This window comes from Pinus tabuliformis, chromosome 3_1 (genome assembly GCF_031772625.1).
Source record: "Pinus tabuliformis cultivar Carrire ecotype Pingquan chromosome 3_1, CPIR1, whole genome shotgun sequence".
In the NCBI taxonomy this organism is placed as follows: Eukaryota; Viridiplantae; Streptophyta; class Pinopsida; order Pinales; family Pinaceae; genus Pinus; species Pinus tabuliformis.
The window spans coordinates 271,573,697-271,596,403 of record NC_142301.1 but is presented as its reverse complement, the minus strand read 5'-3'; the positions used below and the strand labels follow the sequence as shown (position 1 = coordinate 271,596,403).

At 42.4% G+C, this 22,707-nt stretch overlaps 1 protein-coding gene across 4 annotated transcripts in view; it reads right to left on the bottom strand.

The window, feature by feature from the left end:
• LOC149186835 (Polynucleotidyl transferase, ribonuclease H-like superfamily protein) overlaps positions 1–22,707 on the bottom strand; it is a 294,393-nt gene that overhangs the window by 38,062 nt on the left and 233,624 nt on the right. For all 4 annotated transcript variants that reach the window (XR_016255721.1, XM_089411161.1, XM_089411159.1 and 1 more), the window contains exon 7: positions 3,096–3,182. Coding sequence is in view for 3 of the 4 variants with exons in the window: in XM_089411161.1 (XP_089267287.1) it covers positions 3,096–3,182 (87 nt within the window). In the remaining variant the exon portion in view is untranslated. The remainder of the gene's footprint in view (positions 1–3,095; positions 3,183–22,707) is intronic.

Sequence of the window (22,707 nt, the reverse complement as noted above, 5' to 3'; positions counted from 1 at the left end):
TTTTGTCCCGGAGGATATCATTCAGCCTTTGCCTAGGATCAATCCTGCTACTAGCGTTTTGTTCATATTACCAGTCAATCAAGGGTGTCTCAATTCGGTAAAACTCCAGTATCATCAACAACCTTCATATGTAGATAAAGCATACCTTGATTGAACTTAAACCTGCTAAAGCCTTAGTTCTTTAATCAATGATAAGAGCAAATGAACAACCTCTTTAAACCAGAAATTTTTCATAGGAAACTTACATTCACCATTGCTGGCCTTTTGAGGCATTTCGATCCTGATTTAAAAAAAAGTTTGAGGCCTTTAGTTCTTTAGCATAGTCTGCTCAGTTTTTCGGCCTTGATCAATCTGTTCTAAGGTTTCTCGGACCCCTTGTTTCTGCCCGTGGCCTTTCTCAAATAAGCTAAGGCCTTCTTCAGTCTGTTCTAGGCCTGTGGCCTAGTCCTGAGGCCCTTCGGCCCCTCCCGAAGTCATCCCTGAGGCCTTTCAGCCCTCTGCAACTCAGACTGAGGCCTAGCCTCAGTTATCTGCGATCGAACCTCGGACTCCTGCGTCCTAAGAACATAACTCTTGGTTTCCTGCAATCAACTTCTTCCTCCTATAACTAGGGCAGATTTATAACTAGGGTTGATATGTAACTAGCCTTTCTCCATTTTTGATCAAACAGAGTTTGGATCTCAGCATCATTTACTTTGGATGAGAATGAGGACTTCTGTCCAGAAATTTTTCCTTAACCTTTTGGGCAAACCTTCTTCTAATAGAATACTATCTAGGGTTTCTTCAAGGCTGCTCTTTTACCATGTTTATTTTTCATAATTTCCTTAACTGCTAATTACTTCCAATGATTCTTAAACCAATTCATTTTATACAACATTCATCATTAAGTAATTATACAAAAAAATAATCAACAGTAAGACAATAATGATAGTAGAAACAGCCAAACACAAGAGAGACAATTAATCATGGGAAAACACCAAATTAGGGGAAAAACCCGGCAACCTTTTCTTAGAGAAATTTGTCAAATTCAACAAGAGACACAATCTTAATTGTTTCAGGATGTTTGAGAGTAGTTCCAACTTCCAACCTCATTGGATTTCATATGCAGAAGTAGAATTGTAGGTCCTACGCAAAATCGAGCAGACTTAACGGTTCTTAAGATTTCAAGATTGAGGAGATTACAAAGTTCCCATTAGATTCTGTTGTGTACGAGGGTATGGAACTAGCATTTAATCAAGAGCTCCAAGCCCTCTGTGTACCTTATTGTTAGTGGCATTGATTGTTGAACTCCTTTATCATGACCCTAGTAAAAGTGCATCCATCACTCAAACAAAATATGGATTTGACATATTAAGCTTTTTAGATCTTACATTTATGACTAGTGGGAGATATTGATGATGAGGATCCCAATATAGCAATGATTTCGATGATATGTAAGTATTTGTTGTACCATGATTTTATGGGGCCTTGGGCCTTGGCACTTGATGCTTAAAACTTAAAACTTTACTCATGAATCTGTATCTGTACTCTAAAGTATAATGTTAAAACTTAAAACTTAAATATTTTCTTTCAAAGTTTCAGTATATATATATCATGTTTCCCCATTTCCTGATTTTTAAGGGGCCACGTTCACATTTCCCCATACCATGCAACATAGATTATAATGTATAGTTTATATAATATAATTAACATTCTAATATTTATATACTATAAATTCTATAATAATCTATTGTGCTACAGAGTAAGCTTATTAAATTATTATGCATAAATTAAAAGAAAAGATATTAAGATAACCAATCCGTTTGCTGCAACTGGAGACATGAAACGGCATTGTTGACAAGTCGGGGATGCCTGTGGACATAGGAAATGTGTGTTCCCATCACCTTTTGCAAGAAAAGCAACAGGCATGTACCCAGGAAAGACTGGTTAGAACGCAACTCAGCACCCAATTAAATTTGTAACTTAGGACCAGAAACAATAACTCAAAATGAACCCTCTACAATGCAAAAAATGAACACTTGCAACACAGAATCAGACCTCTGCAGTAACTGTTTGGCAAAAATCAAGCCTTTGTCACAGTTTTGTTATTCAATTTTTGTTCTAAAGTTATAACCAAAAAAAAACACTGAAAAAACCGGAAACCATGGGCAATATCCAGCAGTGGTCAGGAAAATGCCTGAAATGTTTGTAGACACTACTGGAAGCTGTTTACTCCAGCGTAGTTTCTGGTGTGCCAGAATCATTTCTGGAACCTTTTTCAGGGTCCTTAAGTGTTAGAAACTGGAAACATCTTTCCAGGATTCACAGATAACACTAGCCAAAAACTCAAATCATGAAGTGTAATTACAAATATCAACAGGAAGATCTGTGCTCATCATTGTGTGCAAACATATTATAAGCAAAACACTGATGTGAGGCTACAACATGCCCTCAGAACAAACTATGGACAAGAGATAGAAAATCGACGTTGGAAGTTGAAGCCTAAACTTTTTCCTCAAAGAGATAAATGCCATCCCCCCAATTGCAATATCAAGATATTCTTCTATTAGGTGATAAAACAATGATTGCACAAAAAGCCATGTTTGAAATTTCGAGTTCAATAAGGCAGTGGAGTTAAATTAGCAGGATTCCAGGGATTGCTAAACCAAGCATGTTGGTTTACTTTTTCAAGGAAAAAACCTTACATAAAACCCTCGGAGTACTTCTTCATGATCCAAGGATGGTAAACAGAGTAGATCTTTGGCCCTGATTACAAAGACTAACCCCAAAGGGATCAAGAGAGACAAATCTATGACTTCCCCAAAAATGGGAAAAAGATCTCATGTCTGGCCCGGGTCATGACCACATGTGTTAACCCTGAAGGCTCTGCATGTTGGCTTATTTATCATTGCAGTGAAAAATATTTATAACTGCAGTTAACGGATAACTATGTATTGCCTAATTTAAAAATATGATGAAGTCCAATGAAAAATGTATGTAACAAGAATTTGGAGCAAAACAAAACAAGGCCATTCATGAATCTAAATGGTTCAAATTGTATGCTGGAAAATATTTAATGGTCAATTTTAGCAGCAAAATATTAATCCATATCTTACCTTAAGGAACATGTAATCCACATAAACAGAATTGCCAGCTAGAGAAGGTACTGCATTCGAAGTGTACTTCTTAACAAATTCCATAACCTACAAAAAAAATCGATCTCACCATTAGGACATACAGATCATGAGTCAAAAACTAAGAATTACATACAAGATATTAGCATTATTCCATTTTTTTCCTTGTAACTAGGCACGTGAAACTCCCAAAGGCTTCACCGCCTTTGGCTGAAGCTAACTAGGGTAAGCCCCTGATGCCTAAATTCCAAGCACCTTGGCCCAGAGGGGTGAAGTGAGTAAAATCCGTAACCTTCCCAAATTCAGGCCAGAGATCTCATGTCTGCCTCATAACTGGTTGAGCTTACACTTGGAAAGCATAATAATAACACCAAAGACTTTGCAAATAATAGTTCTTACTTGCCTCACATAAGAGCATCATCTACCGTAGTCCAAAATATTTCCAAGGTATGAGCCAATGAATTACTCAAAATTTATGCACTTTTTAAAATCAGTATAAGTAGGCCAACTCTCCAGATAAATAAACTTCAAAAGCAGTGAAAATTTAAAGGCAGCTGCGCAAGATGACAATTAACAGCAATTCTACAATCTAACTAAATGATTTCTCCAAGCAAAGTAAACTGATAATATGCAAGCCAGTTATTTAAAACAGCAAGGCCACCTGACATCCCTCACTTATGTGCAAGCAAGAAAGGGCTTTGTTGAGAAGTGATTACATAAAACATAATGACTGCATAAGGGTCCTTTCATATAGTGGCTATGAGAAAATAAGCAAGCAGTGATTGTCAAGTTGAACATGGCTGAGGTCTATAGCTACATAAATTAAGACTTTCTTTTTTATATGTAGGGTTATAAATCTTTCAAGTTGATGAAAAATGGAACTCTTTCATTAAAGGGTGTGTCCTCTTCCATTCTATAATTGGTCTGGTACAAGGAACCTTTTCACATTCTATAAGTGTTCCTGAAGCGTGCATTGAGGGTCCACCCTCTTCCTTTGTATCATTACAGGAAAAGATTTGAGTCACTACGTGACTAGAGACCAATCACACATTGCAACAGATAAATACCGACAACAATTCTCCATCATTCATTAATCTGGAAAATCAGGGTTTTCCGCCCACAAAGAATTATACGGAAAAATACATTTACTAGAACCTGTAACTCGGCCCCTACTAGATGAATTCAGCCCAAGGAATTCACCCACTAAAGGAACTCGACCTGGAGAACTTCGGCCAAACAATTTGCCAACAAATCAACCCCGCACCTTCCCTTCGAGCAGCCATTGCGCCTCAAGAATTTCAGCCTGGCAAATCGGCTTCTCCAATCAAATAGAGTTCCCTCTCTCTTCAGCAACTCAGCCCTACAATCTCTAGCAATTTGGCCTTTTGGATACGCCCTTGAATCCTCTTGTAGTCTTCCTCCTTTGCATTTCAGTCTACTAAGTCATTCGCACTAGAGAAAATTACTTTCTCTTGTTGTGTCTCCTCTCTTGTGCCTTCACCTCTTCCTTAGGCTTATTTTCATAATCTTCATTAAGCCTAGATCCCTAACCCTAATCTCCCTTCTAGAAGATCTTGGAGATCAATGGTTGAGATCATTTCTAAGTCACTTAAATAATTAAATTATTTATCCTTAGAAAATGACTTAATAGTCCACAATAATTAATTGACTTTAATTATTGTACTTCCCCTAAGTTAGACTTAGGAAAGAAGACATAAATTGCTTACCCAACCAAGCAAGCACCTAAAGATGCAATAAATCATCTTCCACAGGCTAAGACACCAAGCTTGTGCAGAAGACCTTCAGAAACTATCATAAGCTTCACCACTAATCCCTAATGTCCATGTTGCTTTCACAAGCCTATCCTGGTCACTTGTGTAGAAATTTCAGAAAATTCAAAGTTCAGAAATTTCACCACTATTCCTAAAGGTTTCCTAGATCTTTACCGTGTGGATTTCAGACTTGGGAATATTATGAAATATAGCATAGAAAAGCATCAGAAAAGATCCAATATTTCACTCTCTAACAGCACAATCTTCTAAGTAATTCAAGGAGATAACATATCAATGTGTCTTGATAAGTTTCAGCCCTATAGGGAAACTTATAATGCATAAACCAATCTTCTCAGAACTGAACTTGTCATCGAACTGATCAACCCCCCAAATCAGGAATTAATCCAAAACTAGACCAGAATCGAAAAAAAATTGACCAAAAAGACTATCAACAAACAAATACATAAAATATTCAAATTCTAAAGAAAAACATGTATATGCATGTGCATCAATATGAATCCAAAACTTCAATACTACACAAATATGCAAAAGTTCTCATTTATATAGGAAGGAAGAGTGGATATAACCAAAATAGCATTTAGTGCAATACATCTCTAAACCAAAAATACATGAACAAAGAGGCTCTAGATGGCCTTGTTGCCTCAAAATCTAGTGGGCCTTGTGAGAGGCCTCACAAAGCAGAGGTCATACCTTGTTTCAACAATGAGGGGGATTGCCATTGTCACGCCATCAATCTTCTGTTGTTTTTCCAAGATACTGGAGTCTAGGATAGAATCTTAACTCATTGACGCTACCAAACCACGTATCACAACGAGTCTACTTTGCACAATAGAATTATAAACAATAGTAAATTTACTAGTGCACAAAATATACACAACTTTTTACAAATTTATACAATAACCCAACTTCGTTATATTAAACCAACTGAATAATACAACAGTCTAGGGCTCCCACACGAGGGATAATGGCCCTCAAATATCCACCAAGTAAAATTGTTAAAATTGGCAACTAGGGCCAAATTCTACCTTGGGACAGCTCATATGATGGAGATGATTATTGCATTGGAATCCTCTTTTCGAGAGGTCCAATTTTGATATAAAGATCATCTCATTCTGACAAGCAGAAGTGGAATTTTGAATTTATTCTCTCATGCAAAAATTGTCAAGGTCGGCCTTAGTCAAATGTAGGCTCAAAAAGCCCAATGGATGTGTCTCCTCACCCTCAACGAATTGTATAAATAAGAGTGACTTCTCTCCTCATTTTGACAACACTCATCACATCATTCATCTCTCTCTTCTCTTGATTGGTTCGTACAGCTTGGGCAGCCTCTCTCTCTTCTTAGCACGTGTGGCAGGAGGCCGAAATTTCAGGGACAGAACAAGGCCGAAATTTCAGAGCAACAATCCAGCATTCACCAAGTTTGACTTCGGTTTTCAGGGTAGAATTCCGATTTTCCTAAGCCGAGTTGTTGGGCACAGAAACAGAGGTGTTTTGGGCAGGTTGACCAGTGTTGACCTCAACGTTGACGTCAGATTTGACTGCAGAAAATTACAGCAGTATTTCTCTCCCCTTTGACAGAGTTTGACCTTGAAGGCCGAATTGGACTGTTGTTGACTTAGCTGCTTGGAGGATGTTTTGGTGTTGATTTGACCAGCGCTGACTTTCTGGTTAGGGCTGCAGTTAACTGTTGTTGACCACTGATTTTGACAGGGTTATTTTGACTATGTATTGGGCAAGTGAATTTGATCTATGTACTCTCTCTCTCTCTGCTAAAATATTGAATAACAATGAGAAGATTTGATCAAAGGGTTTTCCCCACATTGGGGTTTCTCCGTAGCATCTGCCAAATCTTGTGTCCTCTTGTCTTATGCACTTGTTTTTACATTCTATCTACATTTACTATCAATGTGATTAAGTTAATGTGATTTCTACTGGAAATATTTGGAAATTGTCATTGCGCTGATAAGGAACATTGAAGTAAATTGTGTTTAAACATAGAACATACCGTTGTTATCTAAAATTAACATGGTATTAGAGCTCAAGTGAAGACAAAGCCCAAGCAAGAGTGAAGAAGAGCAATCCCAAAGGGAAGTTGTTGGACAAGATCTTGGAACTAGTCCCAAGTACGACTACATCTTACTTCAAATCCGAGGACAAGCTTAAGGACAAATCCGACTATCATGCATGGAAATTTCTCTAGACTTGACTTTGGCAGAAAATGATGCCATGGATTATGTCAAAGGAAGAGTAGTGGAGGCTCCTTCAAATGCATCCACAGCTGCACAAACAAAGTAAAAGAAAGGTGAGGTTCAAGATAAAAAAATTATTGTTGATTCTATTCACAAGCCTTCGGTTGCCTATATTTCTGATTTGGAAACATCTAAGGAGATGTATGACAAACTAGTTAGGATGTTCGAAGTAAATAATGCAAACAACTTCTCTTTCTCAAGAACAAATTGAAAGACATCAAGATGGATAGAGGAGAATCCATTCAATCCTACTTCATGAGGATTACCGAAATCAAGAACGATCTCCTTCTAATTGGAGAAGTCATTGGTGACAGGGAGCTCACTCTTATTGCGCTTGGAGGCCTTAAAAGGGAATGGGATGTGTTTAACACTACCATCCTCAACAATGACAGGATTCCGGATTTGATGAATTATTGGCTAGATGCACTCAAGAAGAAATAAGGATGATGGAAAGAGACAAGCCCTCAAATGGAAACAATCCTACCACCTTCTCCACTCATGCTAAGAGGAAGAACAATGTTGCTCCAAGAAGACAAGGTCAAGGGTTCAAGTCGGGATTCAAAGAAGGAAGAAAAGGGAGATGCTTCAATTGCAAAAGGTTTGGCCACTTTTCCAAAGAGTGTCCTCACAAGAAGGATACCCCAAGAGATGATGACAACAATAACAACTTCAAAGGTAATGGAAATCAAAGGAACAACAAGTTCAACGACAAAGGAAAGAGGAATGCTCCTGCTGCTCAAAATGGAAATGGTCGTCCTCCTAAGAAGTCGAGAAACTCCAGGTATGAAGAAGCTAATGTTGTAAAGAAAAAAAAAATTATCTTATTTCTGCCCTTACCACAACCTCTCCTACGAATACATTGGATCATTGGTTGACTGATAGTGGTGCCTCAAGGCACTTCACTGGGTACAAAGAGGGTCTCTCAAACTTGATTGAAAAGAAGACAAATATGGAGATTATACTTGGGGACAATACCACTTATCCTGTGAATGAAATTGGGACTCTTACTCATCACTTCAATCAGGGTCAAACCCTTCATTGACAATAAGTGTTGTATGTACTCTGAAAATTTCTGAATCGAACAAGTCAGAAATCCTACTGCAGTAAATTGATTTGCATTACCTACTTGTGTTCTTCAGTTTAACAAGTTATTTTCAAAATTATTTAGAAAATATTAATGCAAATACACTGCAGCCTACACCAATATACAGATCAAGTACTGAAAAATAAATGAGACAACCACACAAAGGACACACTTATTTTTGACTAAACGACCCAGAAAAACCCAATGTGGGAAAACCGTTGCATCAGATATGAGGGTTTCATTATTAAGCAAATTTCTGAATACAACTAGGGTGCCAAATATGGCTCACCCAACAGAGAATAAACCCAGCAAAAGTACCTCTATCTAGAGACAGATATTTTGGCGAATCCAGCAACTGGATGAACAAACCCCACAGGTGACTATGTTGTCCCCAGTGTTGTGCAACGATGGTTGCTCCCAGCTCTGCGCTGGAATTGCGTCACCTCCTCTAGGAGCTGCGTCACCCTCCTAGTGAGCCTTCCCGGCTCAGAAATCGATCTATTGAACTGTTGCCTAATTTACCTCACAGAAACCCCAACATTGCCTCTAAGTGACTGTGTCAGCTCTCCAGTCTCTGCATCACCCTTTCTGGAGTTGCATTGTCTCTCCCTGGTGCTGCTCTGCCTCTCTGCTATGTATTCTCGGCCTTGGACTGAAGTCCCTCTGCCGAACTGCCCCTCTCTGCACTAGAAGCTCACTCCGAAATTCTCAGCAAGCCATGCCCCAAAATTTCGAATTATTTCAAGTGTTGCAATCCCTGTGTGTGTTCTCAAACTGACCCCAAGGCTCCCTTTATACTTTTATTGTTGAGAAATCAACGGTCGTGATCTAATCTTTAATCAATGACTAAGATTAAATTAGACTTGATCCTCGTCTCTTAGAAGCTTCTCACCCATATTTTCATTAATACCCATTAATATTTTAATTTTCCTAAGTTTAAACTTAAGAACCCCATTAAAAAAATTAATTAATTTAATAAAATACAATCTGGGTAGAATTTCACCAAATGATTTATGGGTCTTGGAGATCTCATGTGTTCTAGCCCCTCCACAAAATTTCGGAACTAGAGCACATCCGATTCTACCCAAAAATCAACACTCCCTCTTAGCGAGGAATGTGCTTTAGCAATACTTCCCAGCAGAAGTATCACACTGATCCATGACATTGGTCCTCTGCGCTGTTGATGCTCGGCCTACTGCCCTTCATCCACTGCGTTGTTGCAATTTGTACTGCTGCCCATGACACTACCACTGTCACTGCTGCCTTCGTACTGCAACTCCCTCTCAGTATGCTGCATCATGCTGCCCACAACATTGCCACTGCTAATTGTTGTACTGCAACTCTATTCTTGAGAAGTAAGCAACTGAAAAAACCACCCAAAAGCTAATATGTTGGTTAGTCTGGATGTCCTTCGACGTTGAAGCTACCTCTGCTGCTAATCTATGTTGATCCTTTGATGCTACTATGCTGTTGGTGTATCTGCTCTGTGCCTCCCGCACCGCTGCAACACTCCACTGTGTTGCTTCAGACTTTGGCACTCTAGCTCTGCCACTGTTGCTCCATCATCCCTCGCACCAATTGACTCCCGTCATTTCGCTACTGTCATTAAGGGCTCCCATAGCCGTATGTGATCCAAGAGTTTGGGGACCTCAAGGATCCCACCCCCTACTGTAGTCCTCCCGACTACAACTCAATATCACCCCACCTCTTCTCTAGAGGTGCATGACCACTCATGGTGCAATCATCATTGTCCTCTTTGTCAGCTTGCACTGGAGCAGCTTTCGAGTCAGACTTCTCTTCTTTGCCCTTCTTCTGAGGGCACTGCATGGCAAAATGACCCATTTCTCCACATCTAACGCATCTGACTTGGAGGTGTCATTTTTCTTTCTCTTCTGTTGCCCTTGTTGTCCTGCTGATGTGAGAGTCGCATCCTCCTCTTCCTCCTTCTTGACTCTGATCCCTTTGTTGTTGCTTCCCGCCTTGGTCAACTGTCTGATCTCTTCCTCTCGAAGAGCTGCCCACATCTCCTCCCAACTAGGAAGAGAAGCCCTGCCCAAGATGCTTTGGACAAAGGTTTCCCAATCTTCAGTGACAACATTCAGGGAAGTCCTGACCATAAATTCAAGATCTGGTGTAGCCCCTACGAAAGTTAGCTGGTCACAGATTGTTTGCAACCTGAGAAGGAAAGAATCGATTTCTTCTCCCTTCTGCATTTGAAACTGTCACAGCTGACTCTCAAGCAACATCTTCAGCTGAATGGAAGTTCCCTCGTACAATGTGGTCAAGGCCTCCCATATCTCCCTTGTCGTGTCCTTCTCAGCAATATGTGGGATCAATGATCCTTGACCTCGTCCAAGATCATGCACTTTGCTTTTGCCTGAGCCTCCTCGCACTTCTTGAGAGGATCGGCATCAGCTAGAACAACAACCGTCTTCAAGGCATAATCCTTGATGCAATTTTTATCCAAAACTGCTAGGATCCTGGCCTTCCAAATGATGAAGTTGGATGCTCCATCCAACCTGTCATGTTCCCTCAGTCCGTTAACGACCATCTCTGCTCAAATGAATGTCGAAATAGTTCTCCTCCCTCTTTCACTGCTGCCCCAACAAAACTCAGATCTGGATTTCTTTGGCGCTATAAATCCTCTAAGGAACAAGCTCCTTCTGAATTTCGATTTCCTTCACAGAAATCCTTTTGCCAATTGTTGGAATTTCTAAGTTTAACCTATTAGAAATTCTTCCTGTACTATCTGGTTTATTTCTTCCTACTTGTTTAATTACTTAACAAGTTATTTACCATGTAAATACTGAAAATAAACACAAGTACAATATCAACATCTACAGATCATCAACTGAAAGAAAACAAGCACACAAGTGACATCATTATTTTTGGACAAATGTCCCCGAAAAAACCCAATGCAAGAAAACCAGTGCAGCTATTTTGAGGGTTATATTATTATGCAGTCTTTTTGAGTACAACTGAGTGCCTAAACCGGCTCACTCGACTGAGAAAAATATACGACAACAATACCTCTATATCCGGAAACAGGTATTCAGAAAACTTGTCCCACGAAACCCTCTCTGGCATAACTGAAGCTCAGCATTGGCCCTCCTGGCCTCTGCATCAGCCTCCTACTGACTTGCGTCAGCCCCATAACTCTCTGTGTCAACCCTCTGAGGCACTGCACAGCCTCTGGGAGCCTCTGCGTGACTCCCAATGTTGCAAAAATCGCAATAATATCGCAAAATTGCGATGTTTTGAGTTCGGCGATATTATTGCCCGATATTTACGTTAATTTTTTTTCACAACAAATCGCGATAACTTGAAAAAATCGCGATTTTTTGTAAAAATCACAAAAAAAAAAAAAAAAAACTCTCATTTTTTGATGAGGAGGAGGTGACACAACCTACCCAAGCTACCCCTGTCACCAGTAGAGGACGTGGTCTACCTCATGTAGCTCCTAGTTCTTCAACTTCTAGAGCACAGCAGAGTCCACTGTCAACTCCACCGGCATCTACATCTAGAGGGAAAGGGAAAGCTATTGCATTTTCTCGCAAGAGGGGCAGAGGAAATCAATAGTATTAGACTTTAGTTATTTGGTTCATTTCATTGTATATGACATTATGACTCATGATATGAGATACATTATTATATTTTTTGTTGATATTTTGAGGTTGAGTTGGGACTCAGGAGTCGGGACTTACTATTCAGGACATGATTCACTGTTATGTGTGATGTAGCACTAGAAATGATATTACACATCTTATATATTAGTTCTTTTATCATATTTATGTGTCAATGTATTTATTTTATGTTGTAGATGCTTTAGATATTCAAAAAATTGAAAAAAAATGAATATTTTTGTATTTTACGATTTTTTCCTGATTATTTCCAGATTTTTCCGATTTTTTCCCCTCACCGATTAACTGCAACACTGATCACTCCCTCTACCCTCTGCGTGGATGACGCAGTCTCTCTGTGCTCTGCGCTGCCTCTTCTGGGCTCTGTGTAGCCTGAACTAACTGTTGCTCTAGCTTTATTCGCTTTTGTGCTGGTCTCCCAGTATTGTCCCTGCCTCTCTGCCTCGTACTCACTGTGCCTCGCTGCTGATCATTGATTCAACTTTGTTTAGCAACCCCTCTCTAGCAAAATGAATGACTCATCACTCTGGCGTATTCTCCAACTGACCCTCAAGCCTCCTCTTATACTTTTCTCGTTGGTCCATCAACAACCGAGATTAAATCTCTAATCAACGGCTAAGATTAGGTTTGGCCTGATCCATGACTTTTGGAACATTCTAACCCAGTTTTATATTAATCCTCATTAATATTTTATTTTTCCTAAGTTCAGACTTAGGGACTCCATTAAAATATTAATTATTTTAATATATCCCAAACCAGTTAGAATTTGTCCAAACCATTTCTGGGTCTTGGAGATCTCATGTGCTTTAGCCTCTCCACCAATTTTCATGGCTAGAGCACATTCGATGTTACCCCAAATCAACACTCCCTCTTATCAAGGACAATGCTCTAGTAATACTCCACACTGAATATCACCCTAATTATCCAGCACCGGTCTCTGTGCTGATGCTAGAACTCCCCACCCAACATCCTCTGCACTGCTGCATCATGTACTGCTGCCCATGGCCCTGCCATTGCCACTGTTGCATTTGTACGGCATCTCCCTCTACATCTGTGTTGTTGCTGGCCCATCCTCCCAGCACTGCATTTGTGCTACTACTGGTCCATCCTCCCAGCACTGCATCTGTGCTACTGCTGGTCCATCCTCCCAGCACTGCATCTGCACTGCATCCCCTCTCATCATGCTACATCGTGTTGCCCATACCACTGCCACTGCTAACTGCTGCACTGCAACTCAGTTACTGAGAAGTAAGTAACTAATCCACCCAACTCTGACATCCCTGTCAGGCAAGAAACGCTCTTGATGTTGAAGCTCCCTCTGTCGCTAACAAGTGCTCCCTCTACTGAACTCTGCACTGTTGCAACATCTCCCTGCATCTCGCACCGTTGCACACCTCTTTGTGCCATCTTGCACTAGTGCAACAGTCCCGTCCCTCTCGCACTATTATAGGCTGCTAGCCTCGCGCTGTTCGGGACTACTGCACTGTAGCACTCTCTGTCGCTTCATCCATATCTGTTTCTACCGACATCCACTAGTCTCTCTACTTCTCACTTCGGGGCTCCTGTAGCATTTGTGCTACTACTAGTCCATCCTCCCAGCACTGCATCTGTGCTACTGCTGGTCCATCCTCCCAGCACTGCATCTGCATTGCATCTCCTCTCATCATGCTACATCGTGTTGCCCATACCACTGCCACTACTAACTGCTGCACTGCAACTCAGTTACTGAAAAGTAAGTAACTAATCCACCGAACTCTGACATCCCTGTCAGGCAAGAAACGCTCTTGATGCTGAAGCTCCCTCTGTCGCTAACAAGTGCTCCCTCTACTGAACTCTGCACTGTTGCAACATCTCCCTGCATCTCGCACCATTGCACACCTCTTTGTGCCATCTTGCACTGGTGCAACAATCCCGTGCCTCTCGCACTATTGTAGGCTGCTAGCCTTGCGCTATTCGGGACTACTGCACTGTAGCACTCTCTGCCGCTTCATCCGTATCTGTTTCTACCGACATCCACTAGTCTCGCTACTTCTCACTTCGGGGCTCCTGTAGCAAGGATCTGATCCAAGAGTTTGGGTACCTCAATGATCCTGCCCCTCGTTGTTTGCAGTCTGTCTGACTACAGCTCGAAGTCTCCCCACTTGTTCTCAAGTGGCACATGAGCACTCATGGCACAATCGTGATCCTCCTCGACTTCTTTCTCTGCCCTCGTTGGCGCTGCCTTAGTCTCAAAAGCCTCTCCCTTGCTCTTCTTCCTAGGACACTGGTTCGCAAAATGACCTAGTTCCCCACAATGGAAGCACTTGACCTTTGAGAGGTCCTTCTTCCTCTTCTCCTGCTTTCCCGCAGATGCTAGAGCCGCATCCTCTTCTTCCTCCTCCTTGATTCTGACCCCGTTGTTGCTACTCCCCACCTTGGTCAGTCATCTGATCTCTTCTTGACGAAGAGCCACCCACAATTCTTCCCAATCTGGAAGACTCGTCTTGCCTAGTATGCTCTAGACAAATACCTCCCAATCCTCGAAAATTGCGTTCAGTGCGGTCCTCACCATCAATTCCTCATCCGGTGTGGCCCCTATGGAAGTTAGCTGGTCACAGATCTCCTTCAAGTGACCGAGAAAGACATCTATCTACTCTCCCTTCTGCATCTGGTATGCCCTTAGTTGATTCTCCAAGAGCATCTTCCTCTGCACGGAAGTATGTTGGTACAATGTCTTCAAGGCATCCCACATCTCCTTTGTCGTTTCCTTCTCGGTAATATGTGGTACCACATGATCCTTGACCCCATCAAGGATGATACACTTAGCCTTCGCCATTGCCTCCTCGTACCTTTCATTAGCTACCAGGTCAACTGGGACAGCGATTACTCTCGTGACGAAGCCCTTGAGGCGATCTCTATCTAGAATGGACAAGATCTTGGCCTTCCAGACCACAAAGTTGGACGCTCCATCCAACCTCTCTTGATCTCTTAGCCCATTCACGGCCATCTCGCTGCTCTTCTTTCGACTCCTTCGAGTCTCTCTAATTCCCTCTTGGAAGTCCTCTATTCGACTCCTCCGAGTCTCTCTAATTTCCTCTTGGAAGTCCTCTATTCGACTCTAGTTGAGTCTCTCAACTTCCCGTCTGGAAGTTCTCGGTTCGACTCCCTCTAAGTCTCAATTTCCCTTCTGGAAATCCCTCTGCCAACGTCAAGTTGCCCCACTCCGATCGTCTTGTGCAACTGCACCACTGATCCAAATTCCTTGGCTAGAAATCCACCTCGACAGCAACTCCCTCCACCTTGGTCTTGCCCTGTTAGGTATTGTTTTGACCACAGTACCCCACCAACTTCACTCTGCAAATTATCCACAGCCTCCTATACCCCAGCAACTAAAGGATTGAGCCACTTGGCTCTGCGCAATCTCGGCACCGGCAAATCAGCTCCCCGAGCCAACTGCATCAGCCTTCCTGGCCTCTGCGTGACCCTAATACTGCCTCCCTTATCCTTTGCGCTGCCTTTCTCTGGCCCAGAATGATGACGCGGTCCCTCTGCGTCACTCCTTCCTCTGTCGCCTTCTGTAAGGATCAGCGTTGTCACTCGAGATAGCTGAATCTACTGCAAATTCTCTGCTTGGCTGATGCCTTCAGTTTTCTTGTGATCTGCAACCACGCTCTGGTACCATGTTGGAATTTCTAAGTTTAACCTATTAGAAATTCTTCCTGTACTATCTGGTTTATTTCTTCCTACTTGTTTAATTACTTAACAAGTTATTTACCATGTAAATACTGAAAATAAACACAAGTATAGTATCAACATCTACAAATCATCAACTTAAAGAAAACAAGCACACAAGTGACACCGTTATTTTTGGACAAACATCCCCGGAAAAACCTAATGCGAGAAAAATGGTGCAATTATTCTGACGATTATATTATTATGCAGTCTTTCTTAGTACAACTGGATGCCTAAACCGGCACACCCGACAGAGAAAAAGATACAGCAACAATACCTCTATATCCGAAAACAAGTATTCAGAAAGTCGTCCCACGAAACCCTCTCTGGCACAACTGAAGCTCAGCGCTAGACCTCCTGGCCTCTGCATCAATCTCCTGCTGACCTGCGTAAACCCCAGGACTCTCTGCGTCAGCCCTCTGAGGCACTGCGCAGCCTCTGGGAGCCTCTACATACCCCCCTCTGCCCTCTGCGTGGATGACGCAATGTCTCTGGGCTCTGCGTTGCCTCTGTTGGGCTCTGTGTTGCTTGGAATGACTGCTGCTCTGGCTCTCTCCACTTCTGTGTTGGTCTCCCAGTATTGTCCCTGCCTCTCTGCTTCGTACTCACGGCCCCTCGTTGTTGATCATTGATTCAACTTTGCTTAGCAACCCCGCTCTAGCAAAATGAATGACTCATCACTCTAGTGTATTCTCCAACTGACCCTCAAGCCTCCTCTTATACTTTTCTCGTTGGTACATCAACGGTCGAGATTAAATCTCTAATCAACGACTAAGATTAGGTTTGGCTTGATCCATGACTTTTGGAACATTCTAACCCAGTTTTATATTAATATCCATTTATTTTATTTTTCCTAAGTTTAGACTTAGGAACTCCATTAAAAATATTAATTATTTTAATATATCCCAAACCGGTTAGAATCTGTCCAAACCATTTTTGAGTCTTGGAGATCTCATGTGCTTTAGCCTCTCCACCAACTTTCATGGCTAGAGCACATCCGATGCTACACCAAATCAACACCAACCATTGTTGAAGCACCCCTCTCTGATCTCTCTTTGTTGCCGCTCAACACTGGATCTAGATTTCTTAGCAAGAAATCTTCTGAGGCATTGATTCCCTCTACTTTGCGTCTGCCCCCTAGGTATTGTTCTGCACCAACAAAATCAACACCCCACCAGCAACTCCAGATAAAATCTGCATTGCACCTCTAGCCACGGCAACCGGAAAAACGAGACTCAACAGTCCCTATGTTGGCCCAGTAACCACTGCGTTGCCCTCTGCAGCACTAGCGTCACACAATCAGGTTAACGCAAGCTCTGCGTGAACCTACCTTGGTGACTACGTCACCCCTCCACTGCTCTCTCGGCCAGAAACTGCGTTGTCTCTCGGGACAACTATCTTCACACATAGATTTTCCTCTATCCTTTCGTTGATGGCTTCAGTGCTCCTTGATCTACAATCACTCTGATACCATGTGAAAATCTCTGAATTGAACAAGTCAGAAATCCTACAACAGTAAACCAATTTGCATTACCTACTTGTGTTCTTCAATTTAACAAGTTAGTTTCAGATTTATTCAGAAAATATTAATGAAAATACACTATAGCTTACACTAATATACAAATCAAGTACCGAAAAATAAATGAGACAACCACACAGAGGACACACTTATTTTTGGACTCAACGTCCCTGGAAAAAACCAATGTGGGAAAATCGGTGCAGCAGATATGAGGGTTTTATTATTAAGCAGATTTCTAAATGCAACTAGCGTGCCAAATCTGGCTCACCCAACAGAGAATAAACCCAGCAGAAGTACCTCTATCTGGAGACAGATATTTTGGTGAATCCGACAATTGGATGAACAAACCCCATAGGTGATTGCATTGTCCCCACTACATTGCAACAATGGTTGCTCCCATCTCTGCGCTGGAACTGTGTCATCTCCCCAGGAGCTCCGTCACCCTCCTAGTGAGCCTACCCGGCTCAGAAATTGATCTACTGAAATACTGTCTGATCTGCCTCACAGAAACCCCAGCACTACCTCTAAGTGACTGCATCATCCCTCCAACCTCTGCATCACCCTTTTTGGAGTTACGTTGTCTCCCCCTGGTGTTGCTTTGCCTCTTTTCTATGTATTCTCAACCTTGGACTGAAGCCCCTCTACTGAACTTCCCCTCTCTACACTAGAAGCTCACTCCGAAATTCTCAGCAAAACCACGCCCCAGATTTTCGAATTAGCTCAAGTGTTGCTCTCCCTATGTGAGTTCTTCAACTGACCCCAAGCCTCCCTTTATACTTTTCCTGTTGAGAAATCAACATTCGTGATCTAATCTTTAATCAAAGGCTAAGATTAAATTAGACTTGATCCTCGTCTCTTAGAAGCTTTTCACCCATATTTTTATTAATACCCATTAATATTTTAATTCTCTGAAGTTTAGACTTACGAACCCCATTAAAAATATTAATTATTTTAATAAAATACAATCTTGGTGGAATTTCACCAAACGATTTCTAGGTCTTGGAGATCTCATGTGTTCTAGCCCCTCCACAAAATTTTGTTGAAATTTGGTACCAGAGGACAGGTGGTTCCCTAAGGTTTTGATCTTTGGCCTAGGGAAAAGTGTCCAAAAGAATTTAATTTTTCTCCTAAAGTAACTTTATAATTTTTATAAAGTTAAATCTAATTTAAAAGTGACTTTAAGTGATAAAGTTACTAAGTCTAATTTTAAAGTGATTTTTATAAAGTCAATGAAAAATTAGAAAGGAAAAGTGACTTTGGAAATAAATGACTATGTGAGTCTTTATTAAAGTGGGGTGAATTAAAAAATAAAAAGTGAGATTTAAATGACCATTTAATCTCAGCCTTACATCTCAATCTATTTCAGCCACTGGATTTTGAGATCACCCAAAAGTCACTTGGATCACCCAAAAGTCACTTGGGGTTAGATTAAAAGAGGAAAAGGTCATTCATTCTTTCATGAGCAGATTGAGAGAAGGAGAGCAAGAGAGCAAAGGAGATTTCTGGACAAGGAGGAGAAAGAGACAGCAGCTTGGCACACATTCCAAGGCAGCAGTTGAGTAGATTTGTACAGCTGATTCAGCACACAGTGAAAGGCAAATTTTGGCATGATTTTCGAGGAGTGGTTTGCACAAAAATCGAGGAGCAGTTTGCTGGTTTTTCTGCATGCAAAACGAGGGCCGTACAGCAGCATTTAATGCTGAAAGTGGGCACGAAAATCGAGGCCATACAGCATTTATTGTTGTCCTGTTTGTTGTAATTTCCAGTTTGCTGTGAGGCATGGGAAAAGAGATAAGTTGTAAATTTGCTTGCTGATTTTTTGCTGAATATTTCTCACTGTGAAAAAGGCATTTTCAGAAATAAAGAAGAGCTCTCGAACTGGTTTTCCCCAAGAGTTGTAGGAGGTTTTTCCAGGGTCAAGTTGACCAAAAATCTCAATGTTTAAATGTGTTTTAATGGCTGTTTATTACTTCTGATTTTTATTTCTGCAATTTCCAGCATTCTGTAAAATTTCCATAATTTGTGTTTTCAGCAAATTTATTTTTTCCAGCTTGTTAAATGTATGGTTATGGGAAAGGGCATTTAACTATATGGGAGAAATAAGGAGAAACTGAAAACCGAGGTGGGAAATGAGAAATTTCTACATGGTATCAGAGCTTGAGTGCTGAAGGGTAGTTTGGGACAGCAAAAGAAAAAATTACAGCTGCTGATTTTTCACTCAAAAAATTCCAGCAAGCTGATTTTTTCATGAACAGCAGTTTTATCTTTACTACAACAGTGCTATTTTTCAGTTTTAGAAAAGCAGGATTTCATTGGGATTGAGGGTGGAGGATAGGCTGGATGGGCATACAAATTACAGCGTTTGGAAGGAGAGAATGCAGAGTATCTTTGAGGAGGCAGAAGTCAGGGATATCATGGTGCATACCACGCAGAACCCTGTTGTTGTGCCTACTGATGCTACTCAGTTGACAGCTTATAATAAAAAGAACAACAAGGGTAAGAGGCTGATTCTAGAGAGAATCAAAGACCATTGCATTCCTCATGTGAGTGGAAAGAGCAATGCCCATGAGATGTGGACAGCATTGTCCAATCTCTACCAGAGTACCAATGAGAACCGGAAGATGGTCCTGAAGGAGAAGCTGAAGAACATTAAGATGGGTAATGATAGTGCAGTTGGATATCTCACAAAGATTACTAATGTGAGAGATGAGTTGGCAGCGATTGGAGAGGCCATTCCACCCACTGAGTTGGTGCGGATTGCAGTGAATGGCCTCCCCCGTTCATGGTTGAACTTTGCTGATGGAGTTTGTGCACGTGAGACCCTTCCCACATGGGAGAGGTTTTGCGATGATTGCATTCAGACAGAGATCAGGAAAGGTCAGCTTGGGGCAGCCAAGCTAGTTGAGCAGGATGAGGATGTAGCACTGGTGCCAGGAGGCAAGAAAGGCAAAGGGAAGAAGCAGGCTTCCACAAGCAGTGGTGGGGGCAAAGGCAAAGGTAAAGGTAAATAGGGGAATACACAGAAGGACTATTCCAAGGTGAAGTGTTGGAATTGTCAAAAGATGGGACACTATGCAGTTGTGTGTCCAGAGAAGAAGAAGAAGAAGGGGAAGAACTAGGACGTGGCAGCTTCAGCAGAGATTGAGGACTTTGCAGGTCGTTTTGACCGGGCGTTTGCGTTCACTACGTGTGAGTCCTCTAGTGCAGGATCACCTGCCACACAGGTTCAGAGGGAGCATGCTTTTCCCTCGATTAGCGAAGCATCTTCAGGTATCTGGTATGTGGACAGTGGGGCTTCACGTCACATGACAGGTGTCCGTGAGTACTTCTCAGAGCTTTCAGAGAGTGGCACTGATATAGAGATAGTACTCGGTGATGACAGAGTTGTTAGAGCAGTCGGGGTGGGGACACTGACATTTCAGAGGGAGTCCAAACCTCCCTTGAAAGTGTCAGATGTTCTTTGTGCCAGGGATGAGGAAGAACCTCATATCCGTCTCAGCTTTGGAGGACAGAGGATATGAGGTACTGTTCAGGGGAGGACAGGTGTTGATGTATCCCAGGGGCACTCCAGCTGATTCAGCTAGAGTGATAGGTGTACGCCATGCAAAGGTGTACAAGTTTGCATTCCAGCGCCTTTTGGCATTGAGTAGTAGTACCGACAGCAAAGCTAGCAGTTTTAAGCTGTGTGAGATTTGGCACCGCAGAATAGGACATATGTATCATGGAGCCTTGAGGACATTGCAGGAGATCACTACAGGTGTGCCAGATTTCAGTACTGATCACTTTGATACTTGCAGAGGTTGTGCGATGGGCAAGTTTGCCAAATCCCCTTTTCCCAGCAGTGACAGCAGAGCGACTGGGATACTTGATTTGATTCATTCCGATGTGAGCAGTCGGATGTCTCATGTTTCCTTGAATGGATATGAGTACTATGTTTTATTCATTGATGATCACTCCAGGAGGACCTAGATTTATTTTTTGAAGACCAAGAGTGAGGTCTTCAAGTGGTTTCAGGAGTTCAGAGCTCTTGTGGAGACACAGACAGGTCGAAAGATCAAGTCCCTGAGGTCGGACAATGGAGGAGAGTACACCCTTGGAGAGTTTGTTGATTATTGTGCGGAGGCAGGCATTAGGAGGGAGTTCACTGTTCCTTACAACCCCCAGCAGAATGGGGTTGCAGAGAGGAAGAATCGATCCATCATAGGGGCTGCCAAAGCCACGTTACATGATCAGGGGTTGCCATTGTTCTTGTGGGCAGAGGCCTGCAACACAGTTGTTTACTTGCAGAACAGGAGTCCGCATCGTGCCTTGGGGCACATGACTCCGGAGGAGGCTTTCTCTAGGAAGAAGCCTGATATTGGTCATCTTCATATCTTTGGATGCATTACATACTCCTATATACCCAAGGAGAAGAGGACCAAACTAGAGCCCACCGCAGAGAAGGGTATCTTTGTGGGCTACAGTGAGACCTCAAAGGCCTTTCGAATTTACATTCCTGCACAGCGGAGAGTTGTTGTCAGACGGGATGTGAAGTTTGAGGAGGACAGGGTCTTTAGGAGGTCACGGGAGTTAGAGTATCTGGATCAGCCAGACCCTCAGCAACAGTTGAGTCAGTCGCAGGGATCCAGTGGACAGGGATCAGGAGGATCCGGAGGTACATCTATGAGGATGTCAGGTCCGTCAGTAACCAGTGGCTCGCCGAGCCAGAGGGGTGGTGCTCCGAGCAGCATGCAGAGCAGTTCACTAGGGAGTCCACTAATGGACAGTTCACACGGTACCTCAGCTTCTACAGGTTCAGGTGCAGGCAGGAGGACAGCAGACAGACAGTCAGGAGTTCAGGCTACTGATGGTGATGAGGAGGAGGAGTTTCATTCTCCTATGGGAGAAGCATGCTCAAGGAAGAGAAAGCCCAAGTGGCTTCAGGACACCTTGAGAGATGCCACATCTGTTGCTGAGCCGAAGAGGCCGGTCAGAGAGAGTAGACCACCTGAGAGGTTTTGTAGCTATATGGCAATGGTTACTAGCATCCTTGACTCTGAGCCTTCTAGCTATGAGGAGGCAGCTAGCCAGCAGGTCTGGAGAGAGGCCATGCAGGACGAGTATTCTTCTATCATGAAGAATGATGTTTGGGAGGTGGTGCCGAGGCCTGAGGGCAAATCCGTGGTTACTTCCAGATGGCTTTACAAGGTAAAGCATGCTGCATATGGCAGCATTGAGAAATTCAAAGCAAGGTTTGTGGCTAGAGGGTTCTCCCAGGTAGAGGGAGTTGATTATGAGGAGACCTTCGCTCCCATGGCTCGATATACTTCGATCCGCTCCATTATATCGATAGCAGTAGAGATGGGTTGGAAGATCCACCAGATGGATGTGAAGACTGCATTTCTCAATGGCTTCATACAGGAGGAGGTCTACATTGAGCAGCCACAGGGCTTTGAGGTGCACGGGAAGGAGTCCCATGTGTGCAGACTGAAGAAGGCCCTTTATGGCCTGAAGCAAGCTCCCAGAGCTTGGTACTCCAGGATAGATACATATTTGCAGGGGATGGGTTTCACAAAGAGTGAGGTAGATCCGAACCTTTACTTTATTGTGATTGGTGA